This window comes from Semicossyphus pulcher, unplaced genomic scaffold (genome assembly GCF_022749685.1).
Source record: "Semicossyphus pulcher isolate SPU_LCO1_2020_fin unplaced genomic scaffold, fSemPul1.0.p SCAF_17, whole genome shotgun sequence".
NCBI lineage: Eukaryota > Metazoa > Chordata > Actinopteri > Labriformes > Labridae > Semicossyphus > Semicossyphus pulcher.
Genome location: NW_027211681.1, coordinates 15,777,166 through 15,798,441, shown reverse-complemented (window position 1 = coordinate 15,798,441; position 21,276 = coordinate 15,777,166). Strand labels below are relative to the sequence as shown.

The 21,276-nt window shown below is 43.7% G+C and overlaps 1 protein-coding gene across 8 annotated transcripts in view; it reads left to right on the top strand.

Moving 5' to 3' along the window:
• Positions 1-1,108: 1,108 nt before the first annotated feature.
• The window catches only part of lef1 (lymphoid enhancer-binding factor 1), a 42,312-nt gene continuing 22,144 nt past the window's right edge, over positions 1,109-21,276 (top strand). For 6 of the 8 annotated variants that reach the window (XM_069665893.1, XM_069665892.1, XM_069665891.1 and 3 more), the window contains exons 1-3: positions 1,109-2,158; positions 4,120-4,186; positions 5,372-5,517. In XM_069665893.1, the coding sequence (XP_069521994.1) occupies positions 1,958-2,158; positions 4,120-4,186; positions 5,372-5,517 (414 nt within the window). In that variant the 5' untranslated portion in view covers positions 1,109-1,957. The remainder of the gene's footprint in view (positions 2,159-4,119; positions 4,187-5,371; positions 5,518-21,276) is intronic. The other 2 variants (XM_069665894.1, XM_069665898.1) reach the window with 1 other exon arrangement.

The following is a 21,276-nucleotide window of genomic DNA, read 5'->3' as shown; positions in this document are numbered from 1 at the left end:
ACGCAATCTCTCACTGCTCAGACAGACACAGAAAGCAACACACTTTCACTGCTTTTTGGGCTTATTTTCTTTTTCTTTTTTCCTTTATTTTCACACGAAAAATTCGACACTGAAACACTCAACTTCTTCTTCCTTTAACAATGTTCCCCATGTGTTCGTGACCTGCTTTTTGCACATATTAGATTCTTTATTAATTGCACCATGTATGTAGTTTATGTATTTGTAAAAAATATACTTTAAATTATATTTACTGTTAACACAGTCGAGTGGCGTTAAGCCAACAATTAATCCTCACATCCTGGTTTGGGGTTATAAATCTATTTTATTTGTGTGTGTGTGTGTGTGTGTGTGTGTTAGCTATTAATGAATGAAAGTGAAGACTAATAAAATATGTAATACCTACCTATAAAAAATAATGGATCAGGTGGTTGTTTGGTACTAAGAGTCTTAACCTGTTTTGATTTTGTTAAACAATTTTATCAAATTGTGTTATCATCTCACGAATGTTGCAAAGGAGGATACAACAACATTTTGATGAATGGCATAAATCTAAATTTTGCCATATTGTTGGATAAAAAAATGAAATTACTATGAAACCGAATAATAGGATACAAGAAAAGAGAGGTTAAAAAAACAAAAAAGACACGCCCCCTTTCATAAATGTGTCTGAATAAACACATACAAATTTAAAATATATATATGACAATTTCAAAGGTGTGTGAAACTGTGTAGCCAGATATACACATTGAAACACATGTTTTCTCATGTGGCCTGGGGTTGTTGGGCACTTCTTCCAAAATAATGCTGTTGCCAATTCTTACGTTAGATTCAATTCTTCTTCTCCTTCTTCGCCCGAACAAGCTCAAACTCGTCTCGTGTTTTTTTCCTTTCTATTATCATTTTTATTTATCATGATTCAGAAACAGTGCGCGTGTCAGCCTCACCGCTTCTTCTCCCTCTTCTTCTTCTTCTTCTTCTCCTCCTGTCTGCCCATTTGTTGTGAGCCGTGTATAAATCTCTCTCAGGAGGAGTGTCAATCGGTGCGGTGTCAATCAGAGCCTCGGCTTCCCTTTCATCTCTCCTTCCTCCCAATGACTGAAGAGGGAGAAGGAGGAGGAGGAGGAGGGAGCACGGCTACATTACCAACACACACATACACACACTGGATACATTACACTGTGGAAGCAGTGCGGGGAGCAGTGGGAAGTCGGTCCACGACGTTTTTCCTCTCTATCTTCTTTTTCTGATTGTTTTATGACTTTTGCTTTTATCTCTCCTCATCCGAGCAGCCGTGAGGATGTATTTTTAAGCATGAAGGCGTCTCACTGCGCTGAGAGTTGTCTTGTCTTAAGTGTTTAAACTGTTTTTGTCACATCCATCAGTTACCTTTTTTCACCTTCAGACGGTGTTTTGGTTTTGGTAGCCTACTTTATTCCCACTTTCAAGGAGCTTCTTCACTGGATCAGCGAGGACGTATTTTTCAGACTTTTATAAATGCACTTTTTGACGTTGAGTCATTTTGGACTGGACCATATCCGTCGTCACTCAGTGTTGACTGAAAACAACTAGTGATGAGATTTTAACTCGTGGTTTGTCTGGCTTTTTTATTTTTTCCTCATGACATTGAGGCGTGCACCGGACTCTCTTTCTGACCCTTCAAAACTCAAGTTTACGGGTTTGAGTTTCTTTCATTTTTAGCTAAAACACTCGTGGTGAAAAAGGACGCCGACAGCAGCCACACTCCTCCTGTTGCTTCAGTGAAAACACACCGGCAGCGTGTTTGCACGCCGCTTCCTCTCCAAGTGACTCACGGTCTACGCTCCGGTAAAAAACAAGGGGACGTTTTCCCACTTAGCGGGATTTTAAGTGGGAGTTTTCCCCTCCGTAGTCTCGGACAGTGCTGGCGTGTGTGGTGTCTTCAGCTCTCTTGGTGAAACAAACACAGTAAATTATAAAAATGCCCCAGTTATCAGGCGGCGGCGGAGACCCGGAGCTGTGCGCCACAGACGAAATGATCCCGTTCAAAGACGAAGGAGACCCGCATAAAGAGCAGATCTTCGCCGAGCTCAGCCACTCGGAGGAAGAGGGAGACCTGGCAGACATCAAGTCATCTCTGGTCAACGAGTCAGAGAGCAGCCCCAACAGCAACAGCCACGATGTGAGTAATGCTGTGTGTGTTCACTGATGTGGTGAATGGTGATGAGGAAGAGAGGAAGGTGGGTATCAACTCTGAACTCCAGCAGAGAGGGTGAACCAGCCGGCAGCAGCCTGTAAACAAAGTTCTGAGCCTTTTTAATCTTTTAAAGACCTGATTTTCTGTAATTAATTTGCTCTTTTGATAACAATTGGCCAAGTGATTATAGCATACTAAGACAGGTTATGCTTAAAAGAGAATAGACAATGTTATATAGGCTTTGTCTAAAAATCCTGCTCAGTTTTTATGTATGTGAAGCATTTTATTAGACATTTATCTTAGACTTAAAAAAAGCCCAGACATACTTTATCCCTCCACTGTACATTAATTTTATTTTGAAAATGACAGTGATACCTCAGAGTCTGCAGACCCAGGTGCATCAGCCCCTAAAGATGCTACTATTCTTGTTTTTGGAAATGTTATAGGACTAAATGCACACTTGCCTTTCAGGGCAATTAACCTTCATTTGTTTGTACTTAATTTGGATAAAGAAAAAATCAGAGCTGTTAGAAGTGGGGCCTTGTGGGCTGCCTGTGATAAGTAGGCTAATAGCTGTGTTTGCTGGGGTGCATAATCCTCAGCAGCTGTAAACACCAGCTTCTGAATCTGTTCAGCACTCATGGCATAAAATCTATTGACAAACAAGATTATTTATTAATTTCTATGGTCATAGTCTATAAAACAGGACATAATCAAAATACAGTATCTAATTATTTTGGTACCTGGACGTGCTTGCATCTATTTCTGAACCCAATCTCATATTTTATTATCGTCGTCCTGGTTTTATGTCGTCCATAAATTATTCTTGCATGTTATGGCGTTGAGAAATATCCCAAAAATATCCAAAGCTACATTTATTTTTTTTCCATCCTTGCTGAATGAGTTAAAATAGGGCAAGATGGGTTTAACAGAGGAAACTCTGTATAAATGTGTTGAATTCATTGTGTATGTAAATGCATATTGAATCTCAATGGAAGAATTATTAATAATGAATTTTTAATGTCTCTGAAATTATTACCCATGCGCTTTATTTTCAATCCTTGCAGGATAGCATTTCTTTAGCACACGTAAAGACACAGAATAGGCACGAAACATCACAGTGAAAATGTGTTTTCTCCATCCCTCCACCCGCGCACTGACCCCAGGATGCAGGCTGCAGCTTCCCCCATCGCAAAAGTTAGTCGGCTGTTTTGTCATTAACCGCAGTGTTAATGAAATTTTGGGCGCATTCAGAAAGAGGCAGTGCACATTCACCACGGAAATGTCCTAGAGACGCACGAGACAGAGGCTGAATGTTAATTAGGAATCCAGTGAAGTTCCCTCGCTCTGCTTGAAGCCATCCTGAGGGGTCTGAACTCCAAAAAAAAGGTCCTCTTTCCCAACTCAGGCTCGTAAAGAGAAAGGAAATGGATGTGTGAAAACAGGAAATTTCCCCCCTTTTTAAAAAAACGGTCTCCTCTATTTTCTCTTTTTATAGTACGTTTTTATTTCACTTTGCACAAAGGCTTTTAATTCATGACACAAATACACTCTTTATATTTGAATTTAGAAGACGGCTTAAACCGAGAGATGAAAATGAGAGTGGACCTATGGTATTGAAAACAAGTTAATTTGTAAGCTCCTTAAGGACATGAAGCTTAATTAAGTGGTTCTTTTGAAGCTTTGATGCAGGCTGCTCCATCACCCCTCTATAGATAGTACTCTGTGTGTGTGTGTGTGTGTGTGTGTGTGTGTGTGTGTGTGTGTGTGTGTGTGGATGCTTGTTCTGCCTTGGTGACAAGGAAAAGGGACAGCATTTGTCCCAGTTGTATTTGTGGGTGTCCGACCGTATCAGCATGTCTGTGTGTGTAACTGCGTCTGAAAGCCCTCCTAATTGATTCACCATCATTTCTATGTATGTTATTTCTTCCTTTTTCTGCTTACAGGCAGCTAGACAGTCCCAAATACCGCAAGATGCATATCATGAAAAACACAGAGACCATCCGGATGATGGTAAGTGACACAGCCTTGAGCAAAGAGCTCGTTAAATCTGCATGCTTTGTAAAGGACGACCAGCATGTCATTTAGCTGCAATACAGCCTCAGATTTTCAAAATAAAGTGCTGTACGTTGAGAAGAAGAGTGTGGAAAAAGTGCCACCTTGTTTCCCTATACTTGGAAATGATCGGTCACACTTTAAACTGTTGGTCCTTCTCTTATCAGAGCCCCTGATTGTGCTGCTCTCAGACACATAATCTCTGATCCAAGTCTAGTCAGGACATGCTTCACCTTCCTGCTACCTGTTACCCACCTCATAGATGAGGGTGCCTGCAGAAATGCAAAACAAGGATTAAAAGGAGGAAGCATTTTCTCATGATTTAGTTTGGAAATAATCATAATTGTACATGTGGCACGAGCCTATAATTGAATAAAACTCAAAATAACAGCTCTTGTGTTTCTAATTATGCAATTTTGCCAATAAACCATTTCCCCACATTCATCAGTCACATGCAACATGTTGCTGCCGCTCGGGGCTCGGTTGCTCTCGAGCTATTGTAGTCTGACCCTGCTGCTGCTGCAGGTCATCATTATGCTTTGAGGAGGAGTGTGTCTCCTCTTTGTTCCCCTTTCACTCCTCAATAAGATCCCCCTCAAACCAAACACCAGCTTTTTTTTCTTCACAACAAGATCCGTGTTGCCATCAGGCTGTGTACCACAAACACTCCCAACCCCCCCCCACACCCCGGCCTTATTACACAGCGCTCAGTTGAGTGGCGAGTGGATCTGAATTGAGGCCTCTTCTTACAAAGCTCCCCCTCTCAGGTCAAAGGCGTAGAGGAACAGTTGGGGCGTCTCCTGTTTTGACACAGTCTGTATGTTCTTCTAATTGGTGCTAATTGGCACAGAGGGGCTCCATTGTTCCTGTGCATAATACGACCCTCCTCTCCAAGACGGGAAGAAAGGGCACAAACAAAAGGCCGAGGAGAAATAGAGCACGGGTTAAAACGATCCGCAGTGATATCATTACAGCGCCAAAACAGGCAGGGCAACTTTGTGTGCAGCTCTGTCATTATTACGCGCCTGATTTTATTGACAAAAGCATATTTAGAGTTTGTAAGATGTGTTTGTTTTAAAGCTCCAGTGTAGTGATGAATTGCCTCAATTGAACCTTTTGCAAACACACTAAGTAAATATGAAGTTCCTTTTTTTTTTACCTCAGGAAAACACCAAGACATGTACGGTAAAGGCCATCCGTACACGGGCTACCCGGGCTACATCATGATGAGCAACATGAACGACTCTTACATGAACAACGGCTCCCTTTCTCCGCCCATGCCCAGAACGGTCAGTACCAACTCTTTTATTTCAGTTTATCGTGTGGTATCATGAAATGCTGTTTGTGTAGCAATGAACTTGAGCCCGAGGACCTAAGAATACGCTTTAAGTCATGGAAAGGCAATTGGAATTTTTTTGTGGTGAGGATATGCAGCTCGTAAAATCTGGTCAGATGACAGAAAATAAATCACTGACCATTTTAATTAGGGACTGAGAAAAGTGGTGTAATCGATGTTATTTTGTAAGTATAATGAAGGCATGAAATATGTTACATTTCTTATATTGGTTTATGGTCAGCTTTATGTGTTTTTACTCTTTCTAAATTTGGTTTGAAACAAAATATTTGCTTTGTACAAACGTGCGTTTTGTGGGGCGGTAAGCAGGTTAAAACAAACATGGAGTAATATGAGCTGAGTTTTCTCTTCATGTTGCACCTGCTCAGCTTAAACCAGATTGTTTCATTTATCGCGGTTTGAGTCTGAAACTGAAGTGAGAAGTTGTTTTTAGCCTGTCCAATAGAAAAGGCAGACTGGGGAAGAAGCAGCAAGGCAACCTGTTGCTTTAACTGCCCACAGACTCTCCCCGCTGTCACCATTAAAAAACGTATGATATTATGTACTCACTTTCCAGTCCTGTACATTGAATACTTTGTGGTTTTGACTTGTTGTAGTGAGAGCTATGACAACTTGTTATGTAGGCTGGTTAGGGTTAATTTATTTTTTAACATAATAGAAATCTAATTATTCAATAAAAAAAAAAATTAGACTGATGACAAGATAGGATTCAGTTGCCTAATTCATGTCAGCATTTTCGACATTTACTTGTCTGTTGATTTGCATCAGACCACTAACTTTAGTTTGGAATATCCCCGTTTAGAGACGAAGCCCCGATATATTGGAAACAATTTATTGACCGACAACTTGCCGTTGAAATCATGAATTGAGGATATAAGGAGGAATAAAAGACTTCATTAATGAAAGACAACCATTAGGCCTCCCAAGATTAGATCAAAATATGTTGCATAAATGTTCGTTCCTTGTTGTTGTTGTGTAGTATCTTTGTGCAATATTAACCCCAATGTGCCACCACTGTTGACTCCCACGCCCTTGACAATCATATGTGACCCTCGAACACCAAGTGCCTGCCATACTTTCCACAAGATTAACACGAGATATACAGTATTTCTCATCTTGTTAAAATCTTAAGTGATGCATGTCTACATGACCCGAGTAAGCCCTCTAATTAGCCCAGCATGACAGAGGAGGCCTCAAGGCAACATCATGTCCCTGCAGAGGAGTTTGTGATAGGGTCCAGGGGTAGCGTGCTTTGTTGCAGATATCGTCCCTCTAGCTGTATTAATTTCAGGCCAGCTGCAGGTCTCTCTCTCTCTCTCTCTCACTGGCGGCTTCCTGTGTCTGTCCCGTTTGCAAATTTTCTCCTCTCAAGACAGACATAAAACGCAGGGCACTCCAGCAGCTGTCCACTCTAATCCTGTTTTGTCCACGTCTCTGGGTCACAACCAGCCTCAGTCTGGTGCCTCCATACAGGAAACACTCACACATGGTGCAGAGAGGATCCAGAGGCTCTGGGGTTGTTTGTGCTTTTGCAGCTCATACGAGTTAGTTTCATCAGGTTAAAGTTGTGAAATGTGAGTTCTGTGTTATTATAAGAATCGGCTTTCGTGGGCAGATGTGATTGTCGGGGGCAGATGCCACATGCTGTGTGTAAAGGAACTTCATTCACACGCAACTCTATCACGGAATGATGTTAAAATTGCATTGCTTCCCCTCTGCCAAAGCTGCAGAGGGTGGAGGTATGTGACATTGTGGAGAAAAATATCCTGATTACCTCACGGTTGGCCCTCTACAGTTAACAAATAGGATGGTTTACCAAAATGTTGGATGTGATGCTTTAAAAATTCTCTTTTTATGGCTTGTTTTCTGGTCAATTTTATCAATTATTCCATCAAACGCACCGAAAAGCTCGCCGAGGTCTGTATGGAGAGCAGCTGACTGTATGAGAGGAAATTACCCCTCGCTGCAGATGAATTAGGCCAGGCAGTTAGGCAGCTCATGTGCTGCCAAAACTTTTACAGCCACGCTTTCATTTCATTAACCATGGCTGCCTTTTTTTTTTCGCCCCCAATTTCCCTCCCCCCTCCTCACCCTGTCTTCAATAAAACGGTAGTCATTTTATATACGTTTCTCTCACTTATCCAATAAAAAGAGCCAAGGCTTGGTGGAGGGATCAGGGAACACGAGTCCTCTGGCTTTCTCACTGATGTCAGCTCGTAGCCACAGTATCTGCAGGCCTGGGATCAGTTTTCACCGAGATCAAAGGCACATTCTCTCTTTCATTCTCTTCCATCCCCAGCACCGACCGCCGCCCCCGATCCCAGCAGTTTAGATTGATTTCCATTGACCATGACATTCCTGCACATGCCGTCCAGTCATGATGGAGCTGTTGGGAGTAGCTGATTGTCAGCAGATTTTTTAGGGCTTCGAGCTTGATAAGTCGCCTCCGCTACAAGGGCTCAAATTTTGGTGTTGAGATGCGTAATAGTGTTCAGTTCCTTAAACATGGGGATTTAAAACAATGTGACCACTTCAAAGAGTCACTGGTGTGGTATGAATACCCCGATGTTTACGTAAACCTATATCTGTGTCAGGATGTGGAGTCTGCTGGGTATCCTGAGCAAAGTGAGCTGGGAGGTCACATCACGTGATGTGGTTGCTTCTCTTGAGCAAAGAGTGCATTGTGTTTATTATATCCTGGACATGATGCTCGGCCATTTTTGGGGTATTTTCTTTATCCTTTTTGTCTACATTTATATGCACATACAAAAGAACGGAAATGCTGAGAATTTGGGTAAGAGCAGGAAATGGACTTAAGTGTATAATGACACAACATCTCAGATCTGAGACTTATTTCTCTCAGTTAAAGGCGGCTTAAGAGTTAATATTTTAATTGGACTACTTGAAACTTTGTGAATTTATTTTTGATGTGCTATCCCACCTCACTGACTGCATTTTGGAACATGTTAAATCCAAAGTTCAGCTTGTAAATCATCGAGAAATCAAACATTTCCAAGAGAAATGAAGCCGTGTTAAGTTTCTTTTGGCTTCTTCCCCTGATTCCAGAAACTGATTTGCTTATGTAAAAGATTGTGTCGCTAAAAGGTCAACAGTATTTTGGTTACTTAAGAAGACAGAAGTGCATTGACTGTCTCTGCTGTTGCCGATTGCCGATTTCGATACTGATATAAATTTATGAGGCACATGTTTTTTTCCACCTAATTGCAAAGAACATCAAGTCTCCTCTGTGGTGGAATTGCGTACTCTTATTGTAGTGGCGTGATGCAGGCAGTGCGCGCGCACACTCGTGTCGAGTTAATGTCGTAGCATTACGTCAAGCTTTTTTAGTGAGTCATCTAGCATTTAGGAAAAATAAAAGCATTGTTTTATTGGCAGAAAATATCGGCCGATGTCGATATGTCATTTTCAAACCGTAATCTACAGTTACCGTTAACATGCCGATAATATCGTGCATCCCTAATGTGAAGAGATTAGTTCACATATAATGACTCAAAAGTTTAGCCTGTAGTTTTGAAACTATGGACCAATATGAAATTGTGTTCTCTCTGGCTTCTGTGTCTCTTATGATTTTAGTCAGAATTATCATAATTATGAAAATAGGATCTTCAAAGTATCTAAGGTGTCGTGTCACCAGGTTTGATGTGTGGAAGAAGTTGTTTACCGCTCCTCAGAGTTTTGTCTTATCTTTCGATAAGTGTCCCTGCAGCCTCTTTAGCTCACATGGGGATTTGAAAATGACAGCTTCTAAATAAAGATCAACGTGCTCGTGAGGGACAGTGCATATTTTTAAATGACCTGGCAGCTATTTTCAGATCAAGTCGCTGTTGTCGCATCATTGTTTCCCTTTTTTTAAAAATCACAAAAGCTCCACTATAGGTGTTAAAAAAACCCAGCTTCCTCTGAGGTCTTTATGTTCAACATAAACCCTTGAATAAACTAATAAATGCATGGCTGACAAGATAAAGACACTCCTGCTTGTTCTTAGTTCTGAGATAGTGATAGTGCAGACATCAGTGCGAGGGTTTTCAGCTGACTGTGACGATGTGTTGGTGATCTGTGTCAGAACAGTTGTGGTCTGTGCAACAGCTTGAGGAGAGGATCGGATAAAAATCGCGGATTTTTATTTTTTAAGCCGAGTTTTGCTGCTATGGTAGAGAGAGTAAAGAGCTCTCCCTCTCTTTCGCACTCTTCTTTTTCTCCCCTGGACCCTCAATTGCAGATCCTCATGGCGAGAAAGAGGGGTGTGTGGGGGTGGGGGGGGGGGTGTGCAGCGCTGTACTTCCCTTTGATGTAGTGGGAACGTGACGGATCTGCTAGCCAGTGTCTCGCAGCGTGGAATCACTAACCCAGGCTTACCTAACGGGATTTGGTAGGACCGCTCTGGTGTCCCTCAGTGCCATGTGTGTCCTGAGCTCATGCCCCCAGCGCTACCGTGGAAGATCCCTGTTAAAGAGAACACTACATTTACCAGCAGCCCTCCATGTCCACACAGAACGCTGTAGATGGAAGCTCATGGCAGCTTGTGTAGTTTAAGTCTCACTATATGGTGGACATGCTGAGTATAATATACTAGAGCTGAACTCCGTATGAGCTTGTCTTTAAGTTCTCTTTAGCACGGCACTTGTTTATTTTAGTCTAAAAATAATCTAATAACTGAAGTATAATTGCCTTATTTTTGCTGTAAATCAGTGTATTTCTTCAGTCATGAAGCACATGTGTCAAAGAGTCGCGCTGACATTGATGTCATCTGCTGTGCAGCGCTATCAAACGGTGAAATATGTGCGTACACATGAAGGACAGCAGCGGGGACCTCACACAGAAGAAACTCTCGGCGTCTCGGGCGTCTTTGTAGTGCCGCCGGGTCGTGGTGTTTTATAAACAGCGCCATTAACGCTTAAGGTTTCTCCTCGTCCTCCGCTGCACTGTGATGCTGGTTGACACATTTGCTCCATATGCACGGCGCTAATGACGCCATGTGGTTGCAATCACCTTATCGGTGTGTTTCTTCTTGTTAAATGGAGCACAGCGGGGGGATTGTCTAGCAGGACCAAGAGAACCATGAAGACATTTTAAAATTCTAAATATGATCAACATTTAAAAGTATCATGTTATTTTAAACATTTAAAGCTTAAATGGAACTTTAAAGGCGGTATAAATATATCACAATAGACGACAAACAACAGAGCAAGCGGCAGATCCAATCAGGAAACCTTTGACTTCTTCTGGTTGTGATCATTTTAAAAAACAACGTTAACATCATGAAGCATTCAAAGTGCTGAAAATGTTTCTATCCGTGTGTAAGGAAAGCGATCCGGACAGTGTGTCATGCTTGTGAGCCTGACACACTTAACCCCAGTTGATGTTTATTTTGGGCATGTGTTACCGCTCAAAGCGTAGCACTCATAGATGATGACACTTTCTTTGCTCCCCATCCTCCCACTGAATTGGAAGGAGCTTAACCAATCAAGCTGTGCAAGCCTGGAGCCAGACAGTCAGACCCGCTTCTCGAGCCCTCAACACCTGCTCGGAGGACTTCACTCCTCACCAGCAGCCTGCCGCTGATCTCCAGGGGTCAGCGGAGGGGCCTCGCCAAGGTTGTCCCCTGATTCAGTTTGAATGGCCTGGGTGTGGACTTCCTGTATGGGAGGATCAGAAATGGAGACTTCAGGGCGGGGTGTGGAGTGTTGTTGTTGATTTGTCGTAGCTGCATGTGATGTTATGACTGGTTAAAGGGGAAAGTTGGTGAATTTTGTGCTGTTATAGTTTAGGAGCTTAGGTTCAGCTCAGAGCAAAATCTAAACTTCAGAACTGGTTCTGTCGTATCTAAAAATCTGTTAAATCGGTGTCACCGAATTGACCCGGTTCAGTCTTTTAACCTCTGATTGAAGCTTGACAGTAGTCCCTCAAAGCCGATCACAGTACCTCACTGTTCCCTGACACAGTCATAAAGTGAGTAAAAAACATGAATGGCTTTATTGACTTCATCCTGACAGCTCGCAGGTCCATATAGAGGCGAGCAGTGTTCCGGCTAGTAAACTGCCGCACGGGGAACAATAGGACCACAGGAGTGAAACATGGGTGCAAATCCTGCCGGCGGTGTCCAGACTTCAGAGGAGCTCAAACAGCCCTCACTTTGTCCGGCTAAGACACGGAGCTATGATCAATAGCTGCTCTGTTGTATGAAGTTGGTCAGTCTGTGGCGCGCTCTCGCCCTCCCTCCTTCTCTTTGCTGTTTCATATTTTTCAGAAGCTCATTATTTCTTCTGTGCTGTGGGTGTGAGCGCTAAAGAGGCTCACATGCAATGTGTATCTGACAGCGCTGAAATATTAATGGTCCCCAGTGTAGGAGGTTGGTATAGGGCCTGCATAGTTTCAGTACAAAGGGTGCCTTCTCGCCACCAGGCTTTATTAGCCGAGCTGTTAAATGAATGGATGGATGTAGCTTTGGCTCCTTCTTGATGTCTCCTTTTGTGTTTTCGCGCTAAACTTCAAACCGCTTTAACCAGCACATACACGGAACAGTTTTTTTTGGTGCAAACTTGCACACGTACACGGCTGTGGGAGCTGCGCTACAATGTTGAGCTTTCTGTGGGAGGACAAAGAGGAGGGCTCTGCTATCAGTTCATTTTGTGTGGTCTCACCCATAAAAAAACACCCTGTTCTTTGCCTGTGAAAAAAACGCCTGTCTTTAATTTTTGGGAAACCCATAAAAGTTTGTCGCTCCTTTCATATCGGCTGCAGAATTGAAAACAAATGCTACATTCTCCCCTCCTCTCCTTTGAACCGGCCAATTATGGAGTTGTGAAAATAAAAATCAGTCTGTAGATCTCCTTACCCTCTCTCTCTCTTTTCTTTCCTTCCTTCTGTTTCCCCCCCTCCTCTCTGTCTCTCTCTTTCTTCCTCCGTCACTTTCTTTTTTTCTCCTCCCCCTTGTTTTTGAAGAAACCGAGGGGGATCACTGATGTCAAAGTCAAAACCAAGAGCATTAAGAAAACTGGCGAAATGCAATACAGCTGCAATCCGACATGACGCTAGAAAATAGGGCTGAGGAGCAGAAAGCCTCTCTCCCGTATTCCCAGGGCGCGCAACTGCTCCCGGCCTTGGCTTTGATCTCTTCAAAGCCTCCTGCCTCCTACTAGATGGAGAGTCTTGGCTGCCGCTCGTGAGCGCTGGAGAGAGGCAGGGAGGGAGGTGGGGGTGTTTTTTAGGGGGGGAGAAACGTCGTCTTTTCCTTTCCAGGGCTGAAATCAATCACGGTGCCGAGGCAATTATGTGTAATTCAAGCCCAGCCAGATTAGTGACTCTTGTTACCTGAGCGACCGGAGCTCTGTAATCTGCGAGACACACCGGCCTCACCGGCAGAAGGAGTAGCCAGGAACAGGCGAGGGCACTTGAGGGAAAGGAGGGGATCGAGGGGAGAGGTGCTGAAAAGCAGGCTGCCATGCTGCTGTCCAGCAGAGCAGAAAATCAGAGTACAATGGAGTGATTACACTTGCAGATGTAGCCATATTTATGACGAGGCGGATAGAGAGAGCAGAGAGAATGACGAGTGCTGATCGCCATGGAGCTTGTTAGTTAGCGTGCTAACGAGCCGGCTCTCTTTTGTGTTAAAACATGTGCCTAATGTCACCTCCACTGTGCTCCCAGTCCTCCCCCACCATCCACCGCCCTGTCCCCCCTCCAGTGCCATATCTCTATCCCTCATGCCCTCCACAGCCGGCTCCGAAATGCAAGCTCGGCCAAGGCTCCTGCCCCAGGCGCCCAATTTACTATGGCTGGAAAAAAACTCAGTGGCCCCAAGTCACAGAGGAAAACAGCGGATCTGAATGCTCCTCTCTCCCTGCTGCTGCAGCTCGTCTGATCTGTGCGACTGTTTCAGTGTCTTAACACACAGCAGTGTAACAATTTACACCCTTCTGCTTTTTTATACGGCTCACTGAGGAGATTTATCCCAATTATGTTTGCTCCTAGTTTAGGCAAATCTAGAACGTTGTAGGAGTTTGATGCTCATGACTAATACCACCTAGCGTACGTTATGAGATTATTTATTTGTATGACTTTTTTTTTAAAGCCTATGCTGTTTTCATGTGGGATTTTACAACAACAATAATTGGAGGTTGTGTAGAGGGCAAAGGGAAAAAAATGCAGATTCACATTATTAGCATTTAATTGGAAATATATACGATTGCCTAGGCTTTGATTCTTCCTGCGCTCACTCTGTTAGCGCTGATGTCACAGGCATGAGAACAAGGCTTTGTTTTTTTCCTCAGCAGTCACTTGATGCAGGATGATGAAACCCACAAAGATATCTAGCAAGAACGTGTTTGTTCATCAGATGAGCTCGCCTTGTGCTCTGTGTTTCTTTTGATCATCGGACCGCTCACTACGTGATGGAAGGCACTTATTTTCCTCGTGGGATGTACACATTGAATAAATCAGCTATACCGTCCTGTTATAATAGAATGTAGTTGATAGTTTTAACAAGGCGAGGAAGTGGAGCTGCCTCTAAAAATATAAAGGTCACGCTGAATGGATTATGTGGCATCAATGGAGCCACCGTCCAGCTCAGCATGAGCCCTTAAAATCCACTAGCAGCCGTAACCCCTCGGCTCAGGGGCCAGGTGACGCTTTTCATGTCCTCCAATGGAGAGACATCACAGAGGCCTCCTCCACTTTGAGCTGCCCGTCATCAAACAATGCATCAAAACATCAAATCAATCCACCCCCACTGTATCCCTGTCTGTCGAGATGAAAGATTGGGGAAGTGTAAGTGCCCGCCGCGCCCCGCACCTCAAATCTACATTTATAGTTCCTACATCGCAGACACTGACTCTTCTTTCAAAAGTTCACAAGCAGCAGCACAGAGAGAAATTTGAGCTGGACTTTTTCATGGAACGTTCAACCGTGGTTATCTAAGCTTTGTTATGAAAGAGTGAAAAATTACAGCGTCTTGGACTGCAACTCTAGGATTTCTGTAACCCTACGTATCCATTGGGGGTATCCCAGAGGGAAAAAGGTTTTCTATAGCTATTTATTAATAAAAACCACAAGTTATTTCAACACTATTATTCATTTAAAACACATTCAAAACACACAAATTACAGCCTACTATCTGTTTTTGCCATGTCCACTTAGCCATCCTGCTAGCTACTAGCTAGCGGTAGCTGGCAGCCTACGGTAACGTTGATTGTTGTGATGGTGGCAGCTGTGATGGTGATCATGATGGTGCATGTCCGTGACGAGGGGTTAGAAAGCGGCCTAGAAATATTAATAAGGTTGTTTGCACAATGCCTAATTTATCGGACCAGCAGTCCAAGACCCCTACAATACACAGCTCTCTTAAATTCTCTCATTTGAATCTTAAATCGGTTATTAAAGTAGTTTCCAGTTAATTTGTTCAGTATATTGTTTCAGCTTTATTACATTGACACCAAAAGAAAAAAGTTTCATCACGTGAGACTTCTCATTAAAGCTAATTTTTTAATATATGAGTGAGATTATGAGCAGTCCACTATGACTAAATCCAGCTTAGAGCTGCATTACAACCACAGTGTGTTCATTGTATGGCATCATTCAGATCGGTGGCATCAGGTGCATGAGTGTGCCCTATAATGTTGCTGTAACCATACGCCCTGAGCCTAAGGAGTCCCCTTTTGTGCTGCAGAAATTCACTATTACCATTTCTTTAGAGGTATCAAGGGATAAGCAGTAGTTGTCCGTAGCCATGTCGTACATGGTCATTGTTTTGTTTGTATTAAAGCCCACAAAACCCTGCCACAAAGCTAATTGACAAGGCGGAGATTTCATGTGACCGTTCAGATCCTTGGAGAGGTTCTTCAAGTGTTCCCTGAGTCTGTGGGGATGGAGAAAAGCCATTTGTTCGGAGGGGATCAGATTTGAATAGCTTTGTGCTTTTCATTCAGATCTTAACAGGGGCGTGTGCGCCTGGCTAGAAAGGACCCCTAAAATGTGTGGTTTGATTAATGACTAATTCCAGGCTGAAAGGCAGTTGTTGGTAGTCTTTACCAGTTAATCCCTTAAAACGTGGAATCACACCCAAACAGTGGGCTGCTGGTATTGTTGCCTGGTCCATAATGTGAACAAGCTGAAAGGTCTGCAGCGTGATCCACAATCATGAATGCTCTTAGCACTCTGGCGTGAACCTCATTAAAACCAGAGCCAAAACAGTCACAGAATTTGTAACATAATAAAAAACACAGCTTTGTCTGAATATTAAAATAGATCCCTTTTGAAGTAAAAGGAGACGGAATAGTTTATCTTTAGCTGCAATCGTTTATCGAGATGAAAGGAGCACTGATCATGTGACGCTGGGGTCAAAAGTTCAGGACACAGGTGTCAGGACGCCTGAGGCAACAGGGCTTCTTCAGACTAGCAGTTCTCAAAACATTACATAACCCAGCTAGTTAACCCCAGCACAACAAAGCCTGTCTGTTTACAAACTCAGTAATTTTCTGTGAGTTAAATTTTTTGTTCCATTAAGCCGTCAATGGTGCAGGCTCGCTAACACGTCGTTATTTTTATTCTTTCTATTCTTACACACTATGTTGGTGGGTGTGCATCTGTCTGAGTGAAATACAGAAGGAAAACTAGGTCAATACTCTCTACAGCTCAGGCAGAAGCCGCTCTCATTCAAATCACCTCCCCATCCACATTTTCCTAGCGTGTGCCATTGAAAACCTTCCCTGCTAACACAGCAGCGCCTCTACAGCTCGCTCACAGCCTGCCTTCGTCCAACTCTCCCCAGCTAACTTGCAATGCTAATATTTACCCCTTCCTTCCTGAGGTTGTAATGTGCAATGTTGCATTGGAGCTAGCTTGGGCTTAGGGAGAAGAGTCCTGTCTGTAGCTCTCGTCTCCACAGGTAGAGACACACAAAGACCCCCACCAGACTCTATTTTCCCCCCTCAACGCTGAGCTCCCAAATCCAAACTGACAGCCATTCATGCCCAGAATACCTGGGCGAAAGCTGAGGGGGGGAAACACTATCTAGGTGTAGCAGGCAAATCCTCTCTTGTTCGACGGCTCTATGAAGCTCCTGCATGAGGCAACTCATCAGCACTTTTTTCCTCCATTCTGCTCTGCATTTTCTCTCCTTCCTTTTTCGCCGTCTCTCGCATTGTACAGAGGCTAAGATATTAGCGCGCTCGCCACACAAAGTTAGCTTGTGCTGCGATTTTATTTGTGTACATCTCGCAGGGCCTTTGAGTGTTGTTGTTGAATGTGGATGTTGGCACCACGGCGCAAGCCTGGCATGAATGTAGCTACTCAGCAGACCAGAGTTGGCTTCTAATGATAAATCATGCAGTGTGTTAATGCAGCAGCAGGGTGGCTATAAATAGTCGCTAGATGAGTGGGATGCCGATTGATTCAGGAAGGAAAATAAAGTGTGCCCCAAACATTTTATGCATGTGATCGGCTATAAAGGCCCAGTTCACACATGAGGCGTTCTCCCTGGTTTGAAACACGCAGATGACCAGGTAAAAAGAGGCAATGACACAGCAAGACGTGTGACTCTGATTTTGATACAGTAAGACACATTGACAGTGTCTATATATCCCAGGTATTTGTGTCTGTTTTGTGTTACTGGTGATTTGCCATAATTAATTAGCCCCCAGAAAAAGTTTTTAGGTTAAAAGCAATCTGTGTTTTTCCACCAATATTATGTACGTGTCTTAGTCGTATTAGTATCTGTTGGGTACTCTGTATCGGCTAAGACTCAAGTCTAGGTATTAGCATCCTTAGTGGGAAGGGAAAACTGGTATCAGACCATCTCTACTCCCACTGCTGTGACATGACACAATACTGCATAAATGGTGTAAGGTGGATTTTTACTAAACATCTCTTATTAGATCCACTGAAAGTAATAGTGCTACAGAGAGCAGCCATGTTCTTAGTGGGGGTATAGATGCCTAGTGGGTGCTCAAGTGTGTGTGCGGTCTGCCTTTTGTGTATGTGTTTGCGTGTGCGCTCGCAGGCCTGCTGACTGTGGCACTTCAGCAGAATGTTTGCCCTTTCCTCAGTCCTTTGATGTGACCAGGTCCTGCTGTGATAATGAGCCCTGTGCCCCGCCGCAAGGTGAACATCCTGCAGTTCGCCCAGGGCTCTGCCAGAGCCGCGGCCCAACCCCCCACCACACCTCCACCACATACACACACACACTGCAAACACAGCAGCGGAGGAGCCGACCTCCTCTCACAGCTGATCAACTTCCACACGGTGCTTGGATAGTGTGAACGCGACAGCAATCCTTCATGTGGCACAGAAACATTCAGGCCCCAAATCTGCACCTGTACTCACCTGCACAGTGCATAGAACATTAAGGCGTGTCAGAAATGTTGAATGCAGTGATCAATATCAATATTCTAAGATAGAAAATAATCAAATACAATTTTTAAACCTGTTGAAATTCTTCCTTTTTTCCCTTCCTATCAACAACTCCCATTACAAAGCCAAGACCAGCAATCTGTGTGCCTGACATTTCTTGTTTTTTGTCACAGTGTCCGAAACCATTGTGAACAAATCATTGAGCTAATCATTTTTCATGAGCTACTTACTTTTTTTTTTAAAGATTTGCATCTTTAGTAAGCACAAATGAGCCCCAAACAGACTTTTTAAGACAGGAAGTATTGAGAGATGGACTGAGATACTACCTAGCTTGGCATTTACATGGGATCTGTTGACAAAAGCAAAAACCTTTTTTATAAAGACAGTAAAGTTGTAATCTCGAAGATCTCAGTTTCATTCTCTTTGGCGGCACCTATGGCGATAAACGGTAATTGCGGGAGCACACTTCCCAGATATCCAGACAGTGTTGCATGTGTGACGTCTGCGGTTGGCTCCGGTTGTAACTCTTGATTTTCCTCTCTGACGGTCGCTTTCCTTTATAAACTGTTTGCCTTCATCTGAGTATCGAATTTGCTTCTTTTTCTTTGGATTTTCACTTATTTTTGAAGTTGTATCTGTTGTTTTCTCTGTTTGTTCAGCCGTAGTAGATTACTGTTTACTCGCAACACTTGCAGAGACCGGAAAAGCAGCCGCTTAGCTCCGCCTACCCTCTCTGGCAGACCAACCACTGCTGGGTGATGGAAAACGCGTCACTAACTGGGCGCCGCTTGTCGATTTTTCCGCGAATGTCACCACAGACACCCAGTCTGTAATAATATTATATACTGCAAATGCAAAGGCTTTCATCAGTGGGCCATAGACTCACTCACCATTGTGTTACCTCATTCAGTGATAGATAGTGACTTAACAGACATTTCTATAAATGAAAATCTTTGTGACGTTAGCTTAGTTGCAATTGTTTATTATTGCCGTATTTGATCTCTTTCCCAACCGTATCTATCAGCTTCTAAATCAAACCGTCACGACCTTTTGCATGACCTTTTTAAAAACATTCATGCTGCTGTCATATGACTTTCTACTCGGCTCGTCGTGGCCTTAACGGGAAAGAGAAACGGCAGTTGGCTCATTTCTAATATTCTGTTGCTCTCTCCTCTGTTTTTTAATAGCTCGGCGCCACATAGAAATTAAGAGTTGAACACTTTAAAGAGCGAATAAAGTCTTTTCATCTGGGGCAGGCATATTTCACACAAATTATCTCCTTTGCACGTTCAGAATGTCACTGTGAGAGCTCGTGTGATTGGTTTGCTCCGAGCACACGCTCTTCATGCCAACTGAAGGATGATGGGTAATCCACCTCGACCTATTCAGTTGTGCTCTGTGGCGGTGGTGGGGAAATAAGACAGTCAGCTGTTAATAGCTCCTTTGTGTTCATATGTAGCATGTATGTGTTAAATTCATTAGGCGCGTGGTTGTTGCGGTCTCTGATCCCTTCGACATGTACCGTGACCGTATTTTACAGCATGACTGTGTGCTTTTAATGGTGTTTTTTTTCCTGTGGATTCCATGTTGTTACGTTGGCATGTGTCGGTCATGTGTGTTAATGTGAAGCGTTTGCTCGTGCATCTGTGTGGGTGTAACGGTTGTATTGAGAGGACAGCGTGACAAGTTTCTCGCATGATAAAAATGTCATGCAACTCAGCCACTAAAACCATAACACTGTCGTATGTTGTACATGCCTCTCTCTGCTATCTAAGTCACTGAATGCAGCGCTCTGCTTTAGGTTTGAAATACCCTTTTATATATTTCTGTTTTCCCATTTTCCCAGCTGGCCTCGGCCTGAAGTGTCACAGATCCTCTTCAGCATTTAGACTCCGACTCGCACGCAGGATTTATGATTGAAATGAGAGGAGGGAGAAGTCGAGATTTGAGGAGGAGGAGGGGGGGTTCACCGATGTAAATTTGTCTCCAGGGCAGGCTTTTCCTGTTATTCGTAGCCTCCTTCACTCCTGTCCCTTTGGTTGGCTCCGCTTGTTCGTCTCATTACCCCGGGCGCGTGGCGCTCCTCCGCTCGCTGGCGGCCCGGCTTTCTTCTCCATTAATTGGGTTTCGTTACATTAAGCCCCCTGGCCAAGGGGCCATCCTGCCAATAAAACATTCCATTTTTAGCACTCTACTCCAAGCTGGTGCAGTTGAACCCGCCGTACGAATGGTAATTGGTTATTTATTTAAGCTTCCTCAGGTTGGTCTCCACTGGTTTTGGTAAAGAGGGAGGGGAGGAGGGAGGCCTTTTCTGCGATGTAAAGCTACTGTGGCGGAGTGTTTGCTCACTTTTGTTGGGAAAAGGTCAAACAGCTTGCACACAAACACACCTAAGAGTGAACACCTGGTTGGAGGGGGAGCGTGGGATTTCCGTATTAGGCACTCCCTTGCTGCATGCTCTACCTTTTGGATTTACGGAGGCTTTCAATCAGTGATTGAGTGTTTTTTATGACCACATGTCAAAGAAGCCAAAGACTGTATTAAGCAATCAGAGGAGGGTGTGTGCTCTGTTACTTTAAATGATTTACTCAGGTGATAGGAATCATTTTATTGGATATTTACTACAAGCTCTTCATGATACTGTCGATAACACAGTTTCTTCACCTGTGTTTTCTTCTGATAATATTCAGGGCCTATTTTTTGCTGCATCTCCTCCCTCCGGAGTGCAGAAAATCCTGTGAGTTTGGGTTTCGGGGTGAGGAGGGCTTCTTAGTGAAAAGATTTAGCAGCATGGGAATCCATCGCCGCCACTTGAGCTGCCATCTCCCCAGCTGTTTGTGAAACACCTCACATGGTTTCCACACACTTGATTGTAGCTGCAGGCGCGAAGAGTCCTCATTGCATATAAATTACAGAAGTGGGAAGTGATTATTATAAAATTCCCGCTTTCCCTTTTTTCCACTCTACTCTGCAGAAGTGGTATAATTGAGTGGAGTACAAAAGCCACGCTGCGAGGGGAGAGAGGGAGAGAGATGCTAAAAAGGCAATATTGCGGGGATGGTTATTGCATATGGCACATAGACACACGTGCGAACGCACGCGCTCGTGCTCAGGCGCTACGGCTGGAATGATGCTGGAGTCTGACAGAAAACAAGCTCAGAGACACCGGCGTGCCGTCACAAAAATCCTCCTTCACAAAAAAAACAAGAGAGAAACAAAAACGAAACGTCCCATTTCCCGTCCCCACCCCCAATTTCAGACAGCACGCCAAGTCACTGGCTCCCCGTGCTGAAACACACTGGAGTGTCTCCTCCATGGAGGGCTCCCT